Source organism: Plecotus auritus (genome assembly GCF_963455305.1).
Source record: "Plecotus auritus genome assembly, chromosome: 8".
NCBI classification, from domain to species: Eukaryota; Metazoa; Chordata; class Mammalia; order Chiroptera; family Vespertilionidae; genus Plecotus; species Plecotus auritus.
In genome coordinates, this window is record NC_137782.1 from 103,207,507 (window position 1) to 103,228,108 (window position 20,602).

General features: G+C 45.2%; 1 protein-coding gene across 4 annotated transcripts in view; it reads right to left on the minus strand.

Annotated features, from left to right (window-relative positions):
- Positions 1-7,034: 7,034 nt before the first annotated feature.
- The window catches only part of IL1R1 (interleukin 1 receptor type 1), a 55,173-nt gene continuing 41,605 nt past the window's right edge, over positions 7,035-20,602 (minus strand). For 3 of the 4 annotated variants that reach the window (XM_080684747.1, XM_080684746.1, XM_080684748.1), the window contains 6 exons: positions 20,296-20,361; positions 18,154-18,271; positions 16,615-16,766; positions 11,056-11,199; positions 10,192-10,359; positions 7,035-9,645 (listed from right to left, as the gene is read on the minus strand). In XM_080684747.1, coding sequence (XP_080540873.1) covers positions 9,197-9,645; positions 10,192-10,359; positions 11,056-11,199; positions 16,615-16,766; positions 18,154-18,271; positions 20,296-20,361 — 1,097 coding nt within the window. In that variant the 3' untranslated portion in view covers positions 7,035-9,196. The remainder of the gene's footprint in view (positions 9,646-10,191; positions 10,360-11,055; positions 11,200-16,614; positions 16,767-18,153; positions 18,272-20,295; positions 20,362-20,602) is intronic. The other variant, XR_013961464.1, reaches the window with a different exon arrangement.

The window sequence follows — 20,602 nt, forward strand, 5'->3', positions numbered from 1 at the left end:
TGGCGAGGTTTGATGGGGGACCTCAGGCCATTCCCCCCACCCAGTAGGGCTTGACAGGGGATCTCAGGCCATGTCCCCCACCTGGCAGGGCTTGACTGGGGACCTCAAGGCATTCCCCCTGGCCCAGTCTGGGCTGGGGGACCTCAGGCCATGCCCCTGTCCTGGTGCCGGGCCAGGGGACCTGAGGCTACATCCCCTGCCTGGCAGGGCTTGACAAGGGTGGGACTGGCCAGGTCTGGATCTAGCCCAATTGGGGCGGAGGCTGGTCGGATCTGGGTCTCACGCGATTTTGAGGCACATGTGGGTGGGTGGGGACTTGACTCTGGGTCCCGTGGTGCACCCCAGAGTCTGACAGGAGGAAGGTTTCCATATACATTTTACTAATTTTCTTTCATCTCTGACACTTCTATTATAGAGAAAGGGCAAATAGCAATATTAAATTTTTTCTTCTAATTAATCCCCTTTTAATGTGCACGAATTTCGTACATCGGGCCATTAGTACTTCAATAAAAAGGCAAAGGAGCCAAAGCCGGTTTGGCTCAGTGGATGGAGCGTCGGCCTGCGGACTGGAGGGTCCCGGGTTCGATTCCAGTCGGGGGCATGTGCCTTGGTTGCGGGCACGTCTCCGGTGGGGGGTGTGCAGGAGGCAGCTGATCGATGTTTCTAACTCTCTATCCCTCTCCCTTCCTCTCTGTAAAATATCAATGAAATATATTTAAAAAAAAAAAAGGCAAAGGAAATTCACTCTCTATGCTGTGTAAAGCATTGTTTTTGAGGGTTGGGGTAGCAAGGGGAGAAACATGGATACAGCTCAGAGGCTACTAGAGGAGACTGGTGAAGAGTCGAAGCCCATGACAGTGGGGCGAACATGTGGAGACCTGTTTGGGATCCATTTGAATGTCCCTGTTCTTTTTCAATCTTAAATAAAATTGAGAGAATCACAAAATCACAGGATGGAATTGAACCTAAGATGCGACTACCATTTGGGTACAGTGAACACGCGCCTGTACATGGGCACGGCACAGTGCAGCCGTCACCACTGAAAGCCCTCACAATGTCATGGCTTGTATGTTACGCGCGCGCGCACACACACACACACACACACACACACACACACACACACACACAGCTGTAACGGCACCGCACGCTCCCAGCACTGGTGATCTGCTCAAGCACAGACCTCTTTAGAGACGTTCCTGCTACAAGACACCTAGTTTAATCACACATCTGGTGAGTAGATCGCTTCATGGCCCTGCCAAGTTTATTCTGCTGAGGCTTGAAGGAACTCATTTTCTCCAGGCAGCTCATTCCATCCAGCCGACCTCTGAGCAAATCATCCTTCTCTCCGGAAGGAGGCAATCGCATCCGCCAGGAGGCTCGGTGTACCTTTGGGTCCGAGAAGAAGCACCTGGGCTCCGCAGTGCCGCATAGCCGAGTGCTGCTGAAGTTCCTGCAATGACTTCTCTCCAGGCCAAGGCCCTGGAGCCAGAGGCGCCCACAGGCCTCAAGGCCCCTCAGCTGTGGGCTCGCCTCTGGCCTCTCAAGCTGGGAGCTCATGGGAGTGTGCAGTTCTGTTAATTTGTGTTCATGGGTTCGTGTGCACTGGTTTGGGTTTGTTTTTGCCCCACATTGCTCATTCGTTCATCCCAGGATCACTGCACACTAATACCCTAAAATTGCGCCCTTCTCTGCTGCTGAGCCACACCTCCTGCCCTGGTGCCAGCACCTGCCTTATCGCTCCGCTAACACTGACCCCTTGTCAAGGTCACCTGGTGACAGTGGCAGTTTAAACAGACCCTTCACCTGGGAAGTAGAATCACGCTCGATTCTCAGGCCTCTCACTAACTAGCTGGAGGTTGTAATTCGTTTAGGGGGCAGGGGGACCCCAGGAACTGTCGATGTTAATTGAAACTTTCAACCACATTATTTAACTTGCAAAAAATTTATCACCAAGGATACATTTAGTCTATTAAATTGGCAAAGATTAAAAAATGAGTGTTACTGAACACAGTCAAGAGCCTGCCAAGGTCCACTGCCCTCTGCCCACTGATTCTAGGACTCTGCCAAGCAAATCACCGGGCAGGGGACAAAGCCTGGGCCAAGGGTGACACTGCACCCCGACCACTGAGAGCAAACACTGGGTATATGTCCAACCAAAGCAGACAAGCTCAGTTATGGACCAGACATTCTGATAGGCTTAGTGATGGCTCAGAGATCATATTCAAATAATATTTATAGTTATATTAATATTAATAGTTATATTTATAGGATTACAATGAAGTGTCAGTACTTATCTTTAGAATTTGAGTGACCTTTTTCTTCCTTATAGTTTTCAGAAATTTCTATATTCTCTCCAACTAACATTGTTTCCATAATACAAAAAGGTTTTTTTTCAGTTTACTTGAGAAATGTTTCTACTACAATAAACTCGCAGAGGGATGACATTCCAGCTTCCTAACAGCCCCTCCCTAACCTTTCACTCCTTCCTGTTTACCCTGCAAGCAGTGCGCCTTCACTGGACTTAATTCCTGATGTTCTCCCAGCCAAGCACCTCCACTCACTCCCACGCACCAATTCCAAATGATGGGTAGCACTGGGGACTGCAGCCGGCGTCCTCACATCCTCTAGCCTAGCACATGAGTTTGCTTCCTGACCAGCTTCCTCTCCACACTGCTCTAGAGCCGATTGCAGTTGTTCTTACTCTGTTATTTTTTCAGAGTCTGGTATAACCTTAGGTACCTGGGAGGCCCTTTTCAAACAACCCAAAAGTAACCCTGAGAGCAAAAACACTTCCCCTACATTTTGGAATTTGTGGGCAGAGTTAGGGCTCAGTAAGAATTCAGAATTCAAGTGCAGTGCGGGAGGCAGGCTTATGGAATGTCAAGCAATGATGAGACGTGTCCGACAGACAGCATTGTCCACAGCACCGTCCACGGCCACTGTCCATGGCCACTGCCCAGGCACTGCCCACAGCCGTGAGCACGAGCAGAAGCTGGGCTCTGCCTCAGAAGCAGCGGAGAGGCAGGGCAGGAGGCTGAGGAGAGAAAGGGCGAGGGCAGAATGGGGTTCCCACAGGCGGTTAAGCAGGCAGTGTGTCCCCACAGCAGCTGCAGTCTCCTCTTAGGTGGGTCATGGAGGAAATGAATGGACCCCGGGAGCCCGTGCCACTGGGTCACCTCTGGGCCAAGTGTTCCAAGGAAGACAGGCTCCGTGACTTTCCCCCTTGGGGGAAGGAATCTGGAAGCAGCTGGGAGGGTGCAAGGAGCCTGCAGGTCCTGCGAGTCTGTCCCAGGTCCAGGTGCCGCTGCAATCTCGGGACTCGTGTCAGCGCTGGGCTCCGAGCCCAGGGAATGCCCAGTACTGAGGAACGCCAATCAGCCACACCTTCCTCGGGAGAAACCTGAGCATGTGAGTTGAGATGGGCACGTTTTCATTGTCAAAGGTTAATATTCTTTCTAAATAGTGTCATCCATTTCCTGTAACTCTTGTTCTCCATAAATCTCTCTCCTCCCTGCTCTCTCTCTCTCACACACACACACCTTCATATTTTGGTTGTAAATATGTTATTACACCAAAAATAGTTCCTTCCCACCTGGGTGCCCATGCCCATTTCTCCAGGCATAACTTTTTTATAAATTACAACTGCCTTTTGCTGTCATGATTCATCTGTGCATTTTTAGTAAAAAGAAACAACTTTCCCCTTCAAGGCTGAAAGGGTTAAAGAGAACAAAACAGGGCAGAGACAGACTTACTGTGCTTAGCAGCGATACTGCAGAAAGCTTGCAGCCTTGAGCACAGCATAGCTTAGGTAAGCAGGAGACACCTGGCATGGGAGGAACCATGGACGGACCAGACCCTTACATCAGCAGAGCGGCTTGCAGCCAGCAAGGATGAATAAAAACCTCTCTCTCCCTGCTCTCTCCACTGATGCTTTTCTTGGCCTCAGCCCACCTGCACCCAGGTGTCGGCAATAAAATCTCTTGATACATTATAGCCTCATGTCATAGGTGTGCGACCCCAGCCCACCCCGAACCTTTCCAAGTCCCAGACCGTTCTCTGCCCCACCTGCCACTCCCTCTGTCGGCTCCACACAAGCCAATCGCCACACGCACAGATTCTTGCCCCCAGAGGGAAAAGATTTTCTTCTGACAAATTAGCTTGAGGAAATCTCTGATTTTATAATTGTACTAGAGGCCCGGTGCATGAAATTCATGCACAGGTAGGGTCCCTAGGCCTGGCCAGCAATCAAGGCTGATCGGGGCCTTCCTTTGTTCCATGCCACCCCCTGGTGGTCAGTACATGTCATAGCAAGCGGTCAAACTCCCGGTGGGTGAAACTCCCAAGGGGACAATTTGCATATTAGCCTTTTATTATATAGGACTAGTGACCCTTGGCACGAAATCAAGTGAGACGCAGGACCCATCCCCCCTCCTGCGCACCATGGGACCACTCTGAGTCCCAGAGTCCCACCCCGCATGGCCGGTGCGCCACGGGATGGCCCCAAGTCCTGGAGTGCCACCCTGATGCCTCGCCTCTGGGCTGTGCTCAGCGGCCACCAGACCCCGCCCCCACGGTGCGCACATGGGACCGTGGAAACCCTGGCAGAAGTCCTGCGAAGCAGCCGCCAGCCCCACCCCCGCTGTGTGTGCCACTATCTTATGACAGCATTATTGAGTGAGGGTTAATTTGCATATTACTTCTTTATTATTTATATAGGATAATGATTATACTTCAATTAACATTTGGGGAGCCCACTATGTCAAAATACCAAGACAGGATTAACTCACTAAAATTGTATTAAGTAAAACCTATCATCATTTTAAAAAGTTAACACCAAGATTATACAACCTGCTCTCCCTCCACACCCCAAACCCTAGAATTTGAAAAAAGACACATTTTGGATATATAAATTTTTCTTTTAACTGTACTGACCAAGAGCTAAAATTAAGAAAATATATTTTGTTTTGAGATTCCACTGTTACTGTTCAGGGGCTTTGTCACATATAAAACCTTGAAACACTGGAAGTCCTATTTTACAGATTAGAAAACTGAGGTTCAAAATAACCAAGTGCTTTGCTTTCAAAACTGTGACAGTGCAGGAATTTATTATACTCAGGCCTCCTCCCACCAGTTGGAGAAGTTATTCCAAAGACAACAAGAAGAACATGAAAGCTTTTCTAAGGAATAGTTATCTGGTAAAAAGAGGAATAAAAATCCTCACAACAAAAACAAGACTTTTAGATGGCTGTATTGACTTTCCTGTTTGTTAATACATTAGCTTGTAAAATAACCAAAATATTATCTTAAAAAACTCTCTGAATTCTTCCATGAGAAATTGTGCATAGGCAAGCTTTCTGAAGAGCTGATTCTAACATCTTTATGTTCTTACTAGAGGCCCAGTGCATGAATTCGTGCACCAGTGAGGTCCCTCGGCCTGGCCTGCGGGATCGGGCCGAAACCGGCTCTCTGACATCCCCCAAGGGGTCCTGGATTGCGAGAGGGCGTAGGCCAGGCCAAGGGACCCCACCAGTGCATGACTGGGGCTGTGGAGGGACGTGGAAAGTTGGCCAGCCGGGGAGGGATTACGAGGGCTCCAGGGCATGTCTGGCCCATCTCACTCAGTCCCGATTGGCCGGACTCCAGCAGCAAGTTAATCTGCTGGTTGGAGTGTCTACCCCAGGTGGTCAGTGCACGTCATAGCGAGCAGTTGAGCGGCCTTAGCATATCATTAGCATAGTATGCTTTGATTGGTTGAACAGACGACCGGACACTTAGCATATTAGGCTTTTATTATATAGGATACTTTTAATTTTTATTAAAAAATCTCTTAGAGGTTGTTGCTCTCCCCAGTCTGTGAGACAGCCCGGCTGGGTCCTTCTCCTCCTCCTCCTCCTCCTCCTCCTCTAATCCTGGTTTTTCTACCCTCCTTCATAATGAATCTCGCTCATTAGTGCAGAATAAACTTCCTCTTTCAACACACACACACACAAAAAAATCTCTTAGAAATGTGTCAAATCTTTTTATTTATTTATACCATCAAACATCCTTTAGAGCTGGGGGCTGGCAGAAGGTCAGCACGAGCGTCAGCTCCAGCCATCAGTGGCCAGTGACCACCTCCTGGGCTGTGGGACTCGAGCTCCCAGCGCCCTCACCACCTGGCGTCAGTGGCTGTCTTCTCCGTTGTCCTTGGTTTCACAATGGCTTTGCTTCCTCCCGTGGCATCAATGGTCACCCCTAGTTTATCTTCTCTCTACCCATTCTTTCTACTATGACTTGAGAATGCAAAGTTTATGCATAGAACTGCTACTAGCAAAGCTACCATTTTCTGAGGACCTACTGTTTGCTAGGCACTGTGTGCGTCATAACCTATTTCATCTTTTTAATCCTTACACAATGCTATGAATTAGGCATTTTGTCCACTTTATAGGTGAGGACACTGGGGCTCAAATTGTTGGTCCAAGTGTTGATACAAAGTGGATGGTGGAGGCAGGGTTGAGGGAGGGCTCACACCATGTGGACAGTGGAGGCAGGGTTGAGGGAGGGCTCACACCATGTGGACGGTGCAGGCAGGGTTGACTGTGACTCCGCCCACTCTAGCTGACTAGCCCTTGGTGGACCTGCTCTGAGCGGAAGACAAAGGCACTACAGGTGCTGGAAGGGAAGGGAAGGGCCCGATCACCAGAATCTGTGCTCATTAGAGCTTGCAGTTTGACACCACATTTGCCAATTGTGTTTACCTCCTGGTCAAAGAAGAAAATAAAAAGAAACCTTTTGCAAAATGTGCAAGTCTATACAAACGTTGTCCTGCCTTGCTGGACAGGTACAGGTTAATAATCATAAGACATACATTACACTCCACACAGAATCAAGCAGAGGGAGCACGCTGAGGCCACTGGTGGGAGCTGGGGCTCACTGTGGGCTCCCGGGCCCTGACCCTCCCCGGCTGAAGGTGCCCTCGCCCTACATGGGGCCTGGGCATGTGCGTGTGAGCCCGGGAGGCAGGCGCAGAGACACTGCCATGAGAACCCTCAATACCAGGTTTTGACAATTTTATTAGAAAACAAGTACAGTCCACTGATCAATGATACATGCTGTACATGAATTGGTGTTTTTACTAAAAAAATATTTGGTATCTGCTGCTGACTTATTTATACACATGAGTCTGTAAAAATGCTCCTCCTCATTAACAGTTACAGATATAATTATCACAAGTGTCCTTCACACCAGCTCCATACTGCAACTGCAAATAAAATGGAGCCAGGAGGACGGAACAGAAACCCTGCTGGGCCCATGCAGCAGCTTGAAATGAAATACTTTGGTGCACGTGCAAACCCATCGCAAGCACTCAGCTGACAAAACTGTACCATCAGGGCACAGTGAAACCTAGTTAGCGAGGAAGCCCTGACAGGACAGGCTTAACGGAGGTTTTGGGGGAAACAGTAGAACAAAGGCAGTTCCCAGGGAACTCGGGGGTACACCTTCCTCTGGGACACTCCGCCCTCCTCTGCCAGGCATGGCCGCCCCTGGCTGTTTGCCCTCACCTCAGTTCCTAGCTAGTCCTCAGGTTCAGAAGTGGCTTTCCTGGGACTCCCGTGCGGGTATATTTCTACAGCTGACTAAAACTCTCAGCATGATGTGAAGCATCTGATTGGCCTGTGGGGAGAGGACAGTCCCTCCATGCACCCCCAAACTGCTGGCCAGGTCCCGAGCGCCGCCGGGTGAAAAGAAGGCGCTTTCCTTAAAAACAGCAGCTCCACAGCCACGCTGTCCCCCAGGCTGCCAGATTGAATCCAAGAGAAATAGGTGGGAGGAGGTGGCAGTGAATCCGTTTCTGTCCAGTTCTGATTACTTCTGAGGAAAAAAGTACCAAATGAAAGTTTGTGTTCACCTATAATATTAAATATTAAAAAGACAAAAAACAAAAGGCCTACCATGTCCATGTGACCTCAGCAGACGGCACACAGCTGTGCAGTGTCCTGGTTTTCTGTAACTGTCCTGGGACTACTATCCAGTGTTTAAAATATTCTTCTACACCAGAGAAATACAACTTGCTCTCATTTTTATTTACAAATATTTACTTTAGGGGAAGAATATATGGAGGCAGAAACTTTTCCATAAAAATCTAACGTGATTTTTGTTAACCCCAACATTCACAGGAATGAGAAGCAGGCCTGGACTTGGCACCATCCTGCAAACTACCATTTCTTCCCACAAGAGGCGGGGCGGGAGAAGCACAGGTGTGGCCCTGAGGTCACACCTCAGCCGCCCTGGATGCAGCGTGGCCAGCCCAGCGCTGAGAGTGACTGCTGTAAGCAGCTGCTGGCTTCATAAAATCAAGGCGACGGCAAACAGTGAAAGGTAGTCTGTGGGCACTCTCCACGTAGCACTGTGCAAACTGGCCTGGAACCCCCAGTCTGGACCACAGCCCCACAGTGACATGCCAGTGGGTAACTTGGCTTTGCTCCTGACCCTGGCAAGCTGCGCGGAGGAGAACAGTGGCTTAGGAGGGTGGCTAATCTGTGGGTCATGTGTGACCCAGTGGAGGAGGAAGGGACTTGGAAGTTGTCCTTCCAAAGAAGAAAAGAGCCAAGTGACATGCAGAAGAAAGTGGGACAGAATGGCCACCCAGGGCACCGCAGAAGGGTCCCTCTCTGCTACTCTTGCTTTGGACTCTCTCCCTGGTGGAAAGCCACGGTTATTGTAAAGCCTTGGAGTCCTGGAGAGCCCTTTTTGTTGCAATGGCAGTTTTAAAGGTCTAAACAATAAAACTCAGTCTTTGGAAGCTGTTGCTGGCTGTGGATGCGTGTGAAAACGCACGGCCAGTGGACAGTTCTCCAACACATCTCCTCTTTCTGAGAAGTAGCAGTCTTCCCACCTCCTGCCATCAAGGGACCCTGCCATCCCTAGTCTGGGCACAGCCCCCTTGAACTGTTGGTGACTTCATAACACTGTCTCTAGATCATTGATATTTTCTAAACGTTCTTTCTAGTTGTTTGCTCCCCCAGGGCCTTTTCTCGGCAGCTCACACGTCCGGAGGGCAGGTGCGGTCTTTGGAAGGCCTTCCCCACTCCTCTGCTTTGAGGTGCCCGGGCTGCTGTTGTCACCCACCCTGGTCCCTTAACAATCCGACTCCAGGTGGCCTGGGGTGAAGGGTCATGTGAGGGCACTCTGTGCCTGTACATCAGCGAGGCACAGGTCAGCCCAGTGCTACAGGACAGGCGTCACCTGCTCCCCGAGAGGCATGGGGCCCCCACCTCGCAGTCTCTCCCTGGAATCGGCCTTGGGGCTGCAGACAGCCACTGGCGCTTGGCTGGAGGGGCTGCTGAGCCGGCATGTGGTACCGAACCTTCTTCCAGAACCTTGTCTTTGCGGACTGGGACCTCCCTGCTGTCCAGTCCCCTGACCAACGGATTGCCCCCTGCTTCCGCTTGAGGAACTGGATGGACTCGGGCATTTTCTCGTAGTCCTGGATCTTCTCCAGCTCCAGCAGGACGACTTTGACCCCATCCTGAACGAGGGCATTGTACAACACGATGTGCTCTTCAGACGAACTCCCCAGCCAGCTGAATCCCGATGTTTCTCGGACCAAAATTATAATCAGCCTTCTGCTCTTCTTTATGTTTTCATTCGTGACCTCAACAACATCTGAGAAACACGAAGCATGGCATAGTAAGTGCAATTTCTATTTACAATCATTCTCTCCAGAACCAAAACCCCAGAAGGACCCCCATCCCCCATGTCCCCTAACACTTGCTTGCCTTACTTAGGGTTAAAGGAGGGTCCCACTTACAGACCAGCTCAAAACACTGGCCCCAGAAGCTGAGCTTTCTCTTAGGACTCAGAGCACTTTCAGTAGAAATTTAAAATCTGTTGTTAAACCGGTTGACCTATTCCTCTTTTATTTTATTGTATAGGCTGTAAAGCAATGTTCAGATCTAACTAGCAATTATGTTTTCCAAAACGAAATACAACTCAGTTAATTGTTGCCTAAACAAAATATGAGAAAAGTAAATACTTTGCATTAAAATAGTGTGAAAATCATCATTATGCACCACTGAAGAGGGTCTTAAAATTGTCAAATATGTGAGCCTATGCTAGTCGCCTAGAAAGATGAACCCCAATTTAATTAAACCAATTAATTAATAAATTAGTTTCAAAACGAGACTTTTACTTTTCCCTTTACACTCATACCTTCCCCAGCGTAGTCATCCCTTCCATAAATGAACAGCTTGTAGCCACACTGTTTTTCTAAGACCTCAGGCAAGATTTTAAACACAAAAGCATCCGAGTGAGAGGTGGACCCTTCCACATGGGCCTTTGGATACAGTATGTATGCATCATAGGTCTTTCCATCCGAAGCTAAAGGGGAAATGCGATATTTTAGAGCCACAAGGAAAAATACGAGGCTTGGAAAAGTCGATATTGCACACATGCACTTCAGAATGAACTATTATTTTGTATGATGGCATGAATGAAGTTTCAGTACAAAACGCAGCACACCTTTCCAAGTGCTGTGCCCTGACAAGTGTCTCTTTGTTACGTTTACTGCAAAACTGTTTTATGTTACTGATGGCCACCCACATGCAGCGCCCTTCACCTCTCTGAACGGGAAGGGCCTCCAGTCCTCATCTCCCTCCCCACGCCACAATGCCCAATTCTACCATTCTCCCTTCTATGTATTGTTGCAGCATTTATTTTTTGCAAGATTTAAACAAAAGAGAGAGTGCATGCATGAAAATTGAGTCCTTTCTTTGATTTGGTAGCAAATCTTGGGTGATCTGTCTTCTGCCCAGCACAGAGCAGGTCCTGAATAACTGGGTTTATGAAGACGCTCTAAATGCCATTTACCCACCACTATGAGCCTAAAGCAGTAACTTGGAAAACAATGTCAGTCTGTTCAGTTATGAAACTATAATTATATATAAGAATAACTACTACTTTTATATATGTTACATTTCATTTTAAAATTTAAGTAAAAACCCTCTTAGTTATCTTTTATCTCTCAACTATCCCCTCTCTTCAACAAGAAAATGTTGCATAAAATAAAAATTGTACCTTTTTTCGAGAGAAAATCATAGCAAGAATCCCTGTACCAAAGTACAATGTCAACCTTGAAGATTTTATAGATGAAAACAAAGCTCGTAATCACTACTGTTAATATGACAAATATACCAATCATGGGCTTCTGGAAACTGGAGACTATAGCAGAAAAGAGACGAAACTTTTATTAGAACCAAAGAATTAAAAATTTGAGCACAACAAATTAAACATCATCCAGTCCCAGAGAAACCATATTTGGGACTGGCCTATAATCCCAAATCTCAGATAGTATTAATCCATTCATTATCACTTAATAATGGGTATTAATGTACAAAGACATCTAGAATAGATACCATGTAGAAAAACTACAGTGCATTGTACTAAATTTCCACCTAAGTAGTATAATATACAATCTCATAGAAAAATAACAAAGACCATAGGATAGAGCACTCTATAGTAAAAGAGTCTAAGTTATTCAAAAGCCAGCAAAAGTTCCTAGAGGTAGAAGAGTCAGGTGGGAAAGGTGAAGGGTAGGGGGAAAGATAAGGGTGAGGGATGCCACACAGAATGTTTAACAGTTCGATGTTCTCCAGGCTTCACTGGCTAATTATTCATCCAGTGATTGATTACAGAGTGGGGGGTGGGGCAGAGGAGGAAGGTGAAGGAAAGATAAGGAGAAGAGGGTAGAGAAGAAGAAACAAGAAAGGTACGTACAAATGTCAGGGGTCAGGAAGAGAACCAAGATGGTGGTGTAGGTAAACACTGGTACTCACCACCTCGGACAATAACATTGAAACTACAACTAAAATACAGAACAGCCATCATTCAGAACCGCCTGAAAGCTGGCTGAATAGAAGTCTTACAATGAGAGAACTAAATAAGAAAGTACACTGAGATGGTAGGAGGGGTGGAGACATGGAATGGGCTGGTCCAACACCCATGTGTGGTGTGTTTTTTAATCGGGAGGGAGATCATCTCTGTGGAGGCCTCCCATGAGGAGTAAGGGGTCCCAGCCCCACACCAGACCCCCATCCCAGGGTTATAGAGCTGGGAAGGCAAGTCCCTGTAACTTCAGTTTGTAAAACCAGTGGGAATTTTGGCTGAGTGACTCATAGGCAGCTGGAGACCCACATGTTCTTCTTAAAAAGCCAGAGCACAAACTTACTCGGACTTGATTTCTCAGAGCTCCAGCACCGGGGCAGCAGCTTGAAAGGAACCTGGGACATTCAGGGAGGAACTGGATTGTCTGGCATCAGGGCAAGAATTCAGGGGCAGTTTTCTTCCAGACAGGGGGGCTCACAGAGGTCATTGTTCCTATGCTGGGACCTCCCCCATTGCAAAATTGACTGGCAGCCATATCTGCATTTCCATCAGCCAGGCTCACACTGTTTGCTCTGCCCTGGTGATTCTGAGAGCCCACCCCATCCAATTTGCAGTACCACCCAAACTGTTTGCAGTGGCTTTTTCATATGAATGGCCTATCCTGGCTCAGGCTTCAGACTTTCCTAAAATCTCTTAAACAAGCAGCATCTGGCATCAGCGTGCCCCAAACATATCAATAAGAGGCCCAAGACTGCCTTGCTTCACAGCTTGACCTCGCCTGGGCACTTCCAAGTCAAATACAAGTAGCAACCATCTATAGATCTCTCTGTAGCTCCTGCCCAGTGGCCCCAGGCAGTGGCTGACTTTGCACCTCCTGGGAGGCCCCTTAGCCCATACACCTGGTGGACAGGTTCAGACCAAACTAGATTAAAACTCTACACATCCACAGTGACACACTAAAGAGGCCGACTCAGTGAGCACCAAAGCCCCATTGAAGCAAGTCTGCTTCATAGGGGTGTCACCTGCACAGCAGCTCTTCCACTGTAGTCGCAGCTGGTCCTCAGCCAATTGGCCTAGAGGTCAACTCCTCCCAGTGATGCCAACAGCAATCAAGGCTCAACTACAACAAGACTGTGCACACAGTCCACATAGGGGTGCACCTAGAGTGCCCAGCTCAGGTGATTGGGGAGGCTGAGTCACTGGGCCCTATAAGACACCTATTACACAAGGCCACTCTACCAATTCCAGGAGACATAGCAGCTCTACCTAGTACATAGAAACAAACACAGGGGAGCAGTAAAAAATGCAGAGACAAAGAAACATGTCACAAATGAAAGAACTAAAGAAATCTCCAGAAAAAGAAGTAAATGAAATGAAAGCATGCAAACTACTAAATACAGAGTTCAAAACAATGGTTATAAGGTTGCTCAAAGATCTTAATGATAGATTCAAGGAATGTAGTGAGACTTTCAATAACCTTAGTGAGAACATCAAAGACATGAAAAAGGACCAGTCAGAAATTAAACTAAAGGTGGTGTCTGCCAACTAAACTGAAGATGCAGCATTTTAGACATTCACAGATTGATGTTTCTACAGTATTGCTTGCTAATGATCTGAGTGCACTGGTGATGATATGTATCCTCATTCTCTCACCTGAGCAAACGAGACCTTTTCTGAGTGGCGTTTCTCAAGGAGTGTGTACAGTGGGCCGGCAGACACGTGGGTCTGGGTGGTACGTGTGCTCTTCCTATTGTGCCAGTGTATTGGTGTAGACTTGCTCTGTTTTCAGCTTTATTTATAGCTGAATTTCTCAGCATAAACTTATCCCATTGTATTTTTTGTAAATAAATATTTTTAACATTAAAAAAAGAAATTAAGCATACACTAACTAAAATAAAGAATAATTTACAGGGATTCAACAGTAGATTAGATGATTCTGATAATCTAATCAATGATTTGGGATATGAGAAGGCAAAAAACACCCAATCTGAACAGTAAAAATAAAAAAGAATCCAAAAAATATGAAGATAGTGTAAGGAGCCTCTGGGACAACTTCAGGAGTATCACCATTCACATTATGGGGTGCCAGAGAGAGAAGAGAGAGACAAAGATATTGAAAACCTATTTGAAGAAATAATGACAGAAAACTTCCCTACCTGGTGAAAAAACAGATTTGTAAGTCCAAGAAGGACAGAGAGTCCCAAAAAAGAGGATCCCAAAGAGGCCCACACCAAGACACATCATAATTAAAATACCAAGGGTTAAAGACAAAGAGAAAATCTTAAAAGCAGCAAGAGAAAAGCAGTTAGTTACCTACAAGGGAGCGCCATATGACTATCAGCTAATTTCTTAACAGAACCTCTGCAGGCCAGAAGGGAGTGGCAAGAAATATTCAAAGCGATGAATAGTAAGGACCTACAACCAAGATTACTCTACCCGGAAAAGCTATCATTCAGAATTGAGGATCAGATAAAGAGCTTCGCAGACAAGAAAAAGCTAAAGGAGTTCATCACCACCAAACCAGTATTATATGAAATGCTGAAGGGCATTCTTTAAGAGGAAGAGGAAGAAGGATAAGGAGGAAGAGGAGGAGGAAAGAAGCAGAAAAATATGAACAATAAAATGGCAATAAATACATATGTATCAACAATTAAATCTAAAAGTCAAAGTACATGAACAAGGAATCTAATCAACAAAATAGACTGATGAATAAAATAGAACCAGAGGCATGGAAACATGGAATAGACCGACGAATGAATCTCAGAGGGAAGGGGGACAGAAAGAGATTAACCAAAGATCTTATATGCATGTATGCATTACCTATAGACACAGAAAAAAGCGTGGTGAAGGCCTGGAGTGGGGTGGGAGCTGCCTGGAAGGGGGCAATGGCGGGGGGAGAAAGGGGTACCTGTAATACTCTCAACAATAAAGATTTTTAAAAAATAAAAAATAAATAAATGTCAGGGGTATGTAGGCATCAAGAAAGAGAACCTGCCCAGACAATGGGCTCAGTGGTTGAGCATCATCTCATGCACCAAGAGGCCATCAGTTCAATTCCCGGTCAGGGCACATGCCTAGGTTGCAGCCTTGGTGAGGGGTGCATACAGGAAGCAGCCAATCAGTGTTCTCTCTCATTGTTGTTTCTATCTCACTCTCCCTCTTCCTTCCTCTCTCTCTAAAAACAAACAAACAAAACAAAAAACAACAACAAAAAAACAAACAACACATATTCTTTAAAAAGAAAAGAGAACCTAAAAGCTCTCTTGTTTTACTTTTTCGATTTAGGTCTTTGACCCATCTGCAATTGATTTGGGTATAAAGTAGAAATCAAGATATACCATTTTCTAGACCAATAGCCAATTGGTTCAATTGAATAGGTTATATTTACAATTTTCACAACTGTAACTTCATACAAGATCATGGTATCTATAGTATAAATCTTATAAACTTGTCATTTTTATTTAAGATAATCTTGACTGTTCTTGACTCTTTACATTTCCATATGACTTTCAGAATAAGCCTGCCCACAACACACACATACCCCCCCCCCCACACACACACACATACACACACGTACCCATACTTGCACAGACAGTGCTGAGATTTTGAGGGGGATGTTTTTAATCTATAAATTCACTTGGGGACAACTAACATCTTTATAATATTGAGTCTCTCAATCCATGAACATTGTATATCCCTCCATCTATTGAGGTCTTCTCCAATTTACTCAATAATATTGTTGTTGTTTTTTTAGTTTGTATTACTAACTAGAGGTCTTGAACAGCTTTTGCTAGCTTATTCCTATGTCTTCGATAATTTTTGATGCTACTGTAAATGATACCTTTTAAATTTAACTCTATTGGTTTGTTGTTGGTATTTATAGACATACATAGAAATACTACATGTATAGAGACTAGTTATCTTGCTAAATTCATTTATTAAGTCTAATAGTTTGTCTGTTCAGATTTTCTTCCATGTACACATTCATAAATACCATATTTTAACTACAAATAATCTTAAAATATTTCACAAATACTCTCAATACTGCATCTTAAGATTATACAACTCATGAAAATCAATAACTTCTGACACTCTCTCTGGAAAGTGGATATTTAAACTTCCCCCCAGTCAGCTGTTTTGGCTCAGTGGATAGAGCATTGGCCTGTGGACTGAAGGGTCCGGGTTTGATTCCGGTCAAGGGCACATGCCCGGGTTGCGGGCTCGATCCCCAGTAGGGGGGCGTGCAGGATGCGGCCAATCAATGATTCTCTCTCATCATTGATGTTTCTATCTCTCTCTTCTTCTCTGAAATCAATAAAAAATATTTAAAAAAACCTTTAAATTTCCCCTGCACATCCATCATTCACCTAAAAATATTCATTAGATACCTACCACGACCAGACTTAAGTTACTACTAGTTCTGGAAATAGAATAGTTAGGAAGATAAATGGTCTGCAGCACCACAGAATTTACAGCCAAGTAAATAAAACTAAGTAGGACAACTACTGTGGCAGGTGGGGACCTAGAGTGCTAGTGCCCTCACCTCATCTGTTTTGGCAGAGAACAGTACAGAAAGGCTCCCTGGCAGAAGAAACAGTTCAGCCAAGAAGTGAAAAAGCGAAGATGTTATCCAGGTTAACAGGAATCCCAGAGCATTCTGGGCAGAGAGAATGGCATTGCAAACCTCAAGGTCACAGAATCTTACCATGGTAACATAAAAGCACATTTCCAATAAACAGTTTTATTGTTTACCTGGGTGTATTAATTGGATATATGCTGAATTTATACCATATTTATTCCTGGCTACACAGGTAAATGGATATAGATAAAATTTACTTTTCACTTCTGAAATATTAAGCGTTAGGATGATTGTATTCGTTTTTTTGGATGAAGGATTTTCCACTCTGTTCAAAAGAGAGAGAGAGAGAGAGAACTAAATAAGTTGTTTTAAGTAAACTGCATTAACAACAAATAAGACACATGGATGGTTTTTCTCCTGATTTGTTGCATAAATTATAGCAGAAAGAATCACTAGCCTACGCACAGGTATAACTATCAGGCTGTTAGGCAACACTGATCAAGAAGTTATGGACCTAAGTTCATTATCGGTAAAAGACTCAGTAGGAGAGAAACTGAATAAAAATCAGCAGCTTCCAAGAAGAAAAATATGAACTTATGCATTTTTGTCTCCATGTGGCACAGAAAAGAATATATGGAACAAGAGTAGGGCAGGCAGACGGCCAAGGGTTTGAAGGTGATGCTAAGGAGTCAGGAGTTTATCCCTAGAGAGGTTAAGGAGCCCCTGGGGACTTGAGACATGGAGTGCATGATTTTTGGCCCCATTTTATGCGTCCTTTTTAGATTACTTAATAAAAAGTGGAATAACATGAAGATTGCTTCACCAGAATGTTGCAACATATGTAACTAATTTAACGGAAAGCCTTCCAAGTGGTCCTGAATTTGCACCATGATGACATGCATTTTTATCTTAAGACTAGAGGCCCAGTGCATAAAATTCGTGCATGGGGGAGGGGGAGTCCCTCAGCCCGATTGACCTGCACCCTCTCCAATCTGGGGGCCCTCAGGGAATGTCCTACTGACGGCTTAGGCCCTCTCCCCATGGTTCTCTGCTCTCTGCGGGGCCTGCCTGCTCCACACCATGATGATGGGCAAGCAGGCCCTGCTGGGTGCTGTCTGCAGGCCGGCTTGCCTGCTCACGGGTCGCCGCGGCTACAGCCAAGCAGGCCCTGCTAGGTGCTGCCTGTGGGCTGCACTTGCCTGCTCACGGGTTGCCGCAGCTACAGCCAAGCAGGCCCTGCTGTCTGCTGTCAAGCTGCGTGGCCGCTGATGGTCCCAGGAGCCTAAGGGCGAGGCTTGGCGTGGCCGCCCTTGCCTCCAGGGCCAGCAATGGTCCCGGGAAGCTGTGGGCTTGACGCCCATCGCTGGGACCTAGGCCGCTTGGCACCGCCCTGCCCCTGGTCGCTTGGCGCCTGCCTATGCAAATTAACCTGCCATCTTTGTTGGGCTAAATTGCATACTTACTCCTGATTGGCTGGTGGGCGTCGTGGAGGTATGGACAATTTGAATCTTTCTCTTTTATTAGTGTAGATGTACAAGCTCTTGTAAATCCTGATTAGCTTAACAAAGCTCAATATGGGTGGCAAAGGGTTAAGAACCAATCAACTGCCAAGTAACTTTTGCTATTAGGTTAAACCATCAAGACTGTATAAAGTATGATGTGCAATTTAACACCAAAACGTCTCTGCTGCAGTTGGTGCTCAGCATACTTACTGTATGTAGTCTTCTGCCAGCACTGGGTCGTCATCATCAATTAGCGACCCATTCCACTTCCAGTAGACAAAGTTAGTGTCATGGCCAGTGACATTGCACACCAACTGTAGCTGGGATCCTGTGAAGCAGTGTATTTTAAAGCCTAACATTAATTAATTTTTATGTGATCCATTTATCTATATTAACAAATGGCTATTGTATAAGAATTTTAAATTATAGGAAAGCACAAAGAAAAAGAAAAATCACCCTTACACTTACCACCTAGAGATAACCACTATTAGTAACGTTGTGTATCTCATTCCTTATCTTCTCTGTGTACACATGCAATTACTTAAATGGGGTGTTATTATCTACTATTTGTAATTATTATTGTGTTGGGAATGTTGGCTCACACAATTAGCCTTCCAAAATAGGCTCCTTTGTGGCTGGCTCAGCATTGCACAATCAGACAGAATATGATAATCATTTCCCTAGTGCTAAACACAATCAGTTCCTAATTTTTCATTATTATGATTACTATTCCAATGAGCATTCTTGTACATCAATATTGTACATTTTCTGAAACAGCACTCTGAATAAAAATCCAGAAGTAGAATCCAGTTAAAGGAGATACTTTTAAAAGCCAGCCCCTCTCGCCCACACAGGACTGCACTTCCCGCTTGCCCAGCAGGGAGTGCCGTGCATCCACCCCAGGCTGCCCCCCTAGTCAGTGCCGACTCAGAGAGGAAAAACATTCCATTCACATTTTTGCCTGTATTTCTCGAATTAAGGCGAATTGACATGTTTTTTATAAGCTTAGTGTTCATTTGCCTTTAAGAACTGCTAGTTATCCCTACTGTTCATTATTTACTGGCATTATTGTAGTAACTCTATCACACATGAAAACTACTCCAAAAATCCTCAGTGTTGCTTGCTTTCATCTCATTTTGTTTATGAAAATCCTTTGGTAAAGATATTTTTATTTTTTGCTTGGTCAAATTTATAACTGTTTATCTGTTTTCACTATTTTTTTCTAAAATCCCCCTCTACCACCAAATCAGGAAAATATCCATGTACATTTTATTTGGGGCATATAATACTTTAATTGTTTTATTGGTTTAAGGGGCCAAGAAAGGCTTAGCTGTTGCAAGGGTTTGTGGCCCTCAAAGTGCCATAGTACATCGACAGACAACATCTGTGATGTTAAATTCTGAGAAAGGAGCAGGGCTGGAGGGAAATGCCTTTTTAGGCTCCCAAAGGAGCACAGTAATGAAAAAAAGATTGGGAAATACTGCTTTCGATTCTATAGGCCCATATATAATTTTGAGTTACACATGCTTGTTAGTTTATATCTAAGAATTTCTTTATATTACCATACATCATGAATAACAAATTAACAGAATCCATAGGTCACAACTCTTACCTTCTAATCCTTGTCTTCTTGCAGTTACTATTACAGAAGAGAATTCTGTACACTAACTTGATTTTTGATCCTTTGGTACCAAAACCTGTCTTTACACTTAGACCAGCGGTTTCTAATGGAATGTTCAGTGATGGTGAAAATGTGCTCTATTTGTGTTAATCCTGAAGTCACTGGTCACATGTGGCTATTAAGCTCTTGACTGAGAAACTAATATTCAATTGAACTAAATTAATTTACTTAATTTAAATTCACATATGCATAACTACACGTGGCTAATGGCTATTGCACTGTACAGGGCTGGTCTGGATGCTTATAAGATTTCTTTATTCTTGAAATAACAATGTACAAGTTAACTGACTTGTGAAAGTGTTTTTCTAGAATGACATCCTTTTGCCTGCAGTCTAGCTCTCCTGCCTAAAGGCTTACTCTGGTGTCAGAGACACACTGCACCAGAAGGCACACTTCTCACCCTCGGCCTGTTGAGATTAGCCTTCGGCTGGGTTCTCGTGAGTGATAAGTCTCCACAGGAAAGCAAGGATAGCTAAACCAGATGTTGTTCAATTTGTACCATAAGAGGCAAGAAATCCAAAGGAACATTTAATATACAACCTATGCCACTTTCTCTCTAATTATAGACATATCCAGTAAACAGCTTAGGCTCTGTGTAGTAAAGGTACAATTTATCTTAATCTTGAATTCAGAATATATACTGCAGCCTGTCCTGATTGGAGGCTACTTACCCGGGACCACTTCCGTCGTCTCGTTCACCGGACTCACAATCACAGGGCTCTGGGGCCTCTTCTCCTCTGAAATAAACACCCACAGGCTCTCAGTCTCGCACAGATCAGAGTCTCGAATGATAACAACACTTGGCAAGTACACCAAACTATACATGGCATCTGGCAGATATTCCCTCAAATGCCAGATGCATTTATGGCAGGAGACAGAGGCAAGAAGTGAAAGAGGCCACAGCCAAATCACAACAACCTGCTCCAAAGCCTGCGCCCTCTGAGCCCAGCAGCTTGGGCTACACAAAACCACATGCAG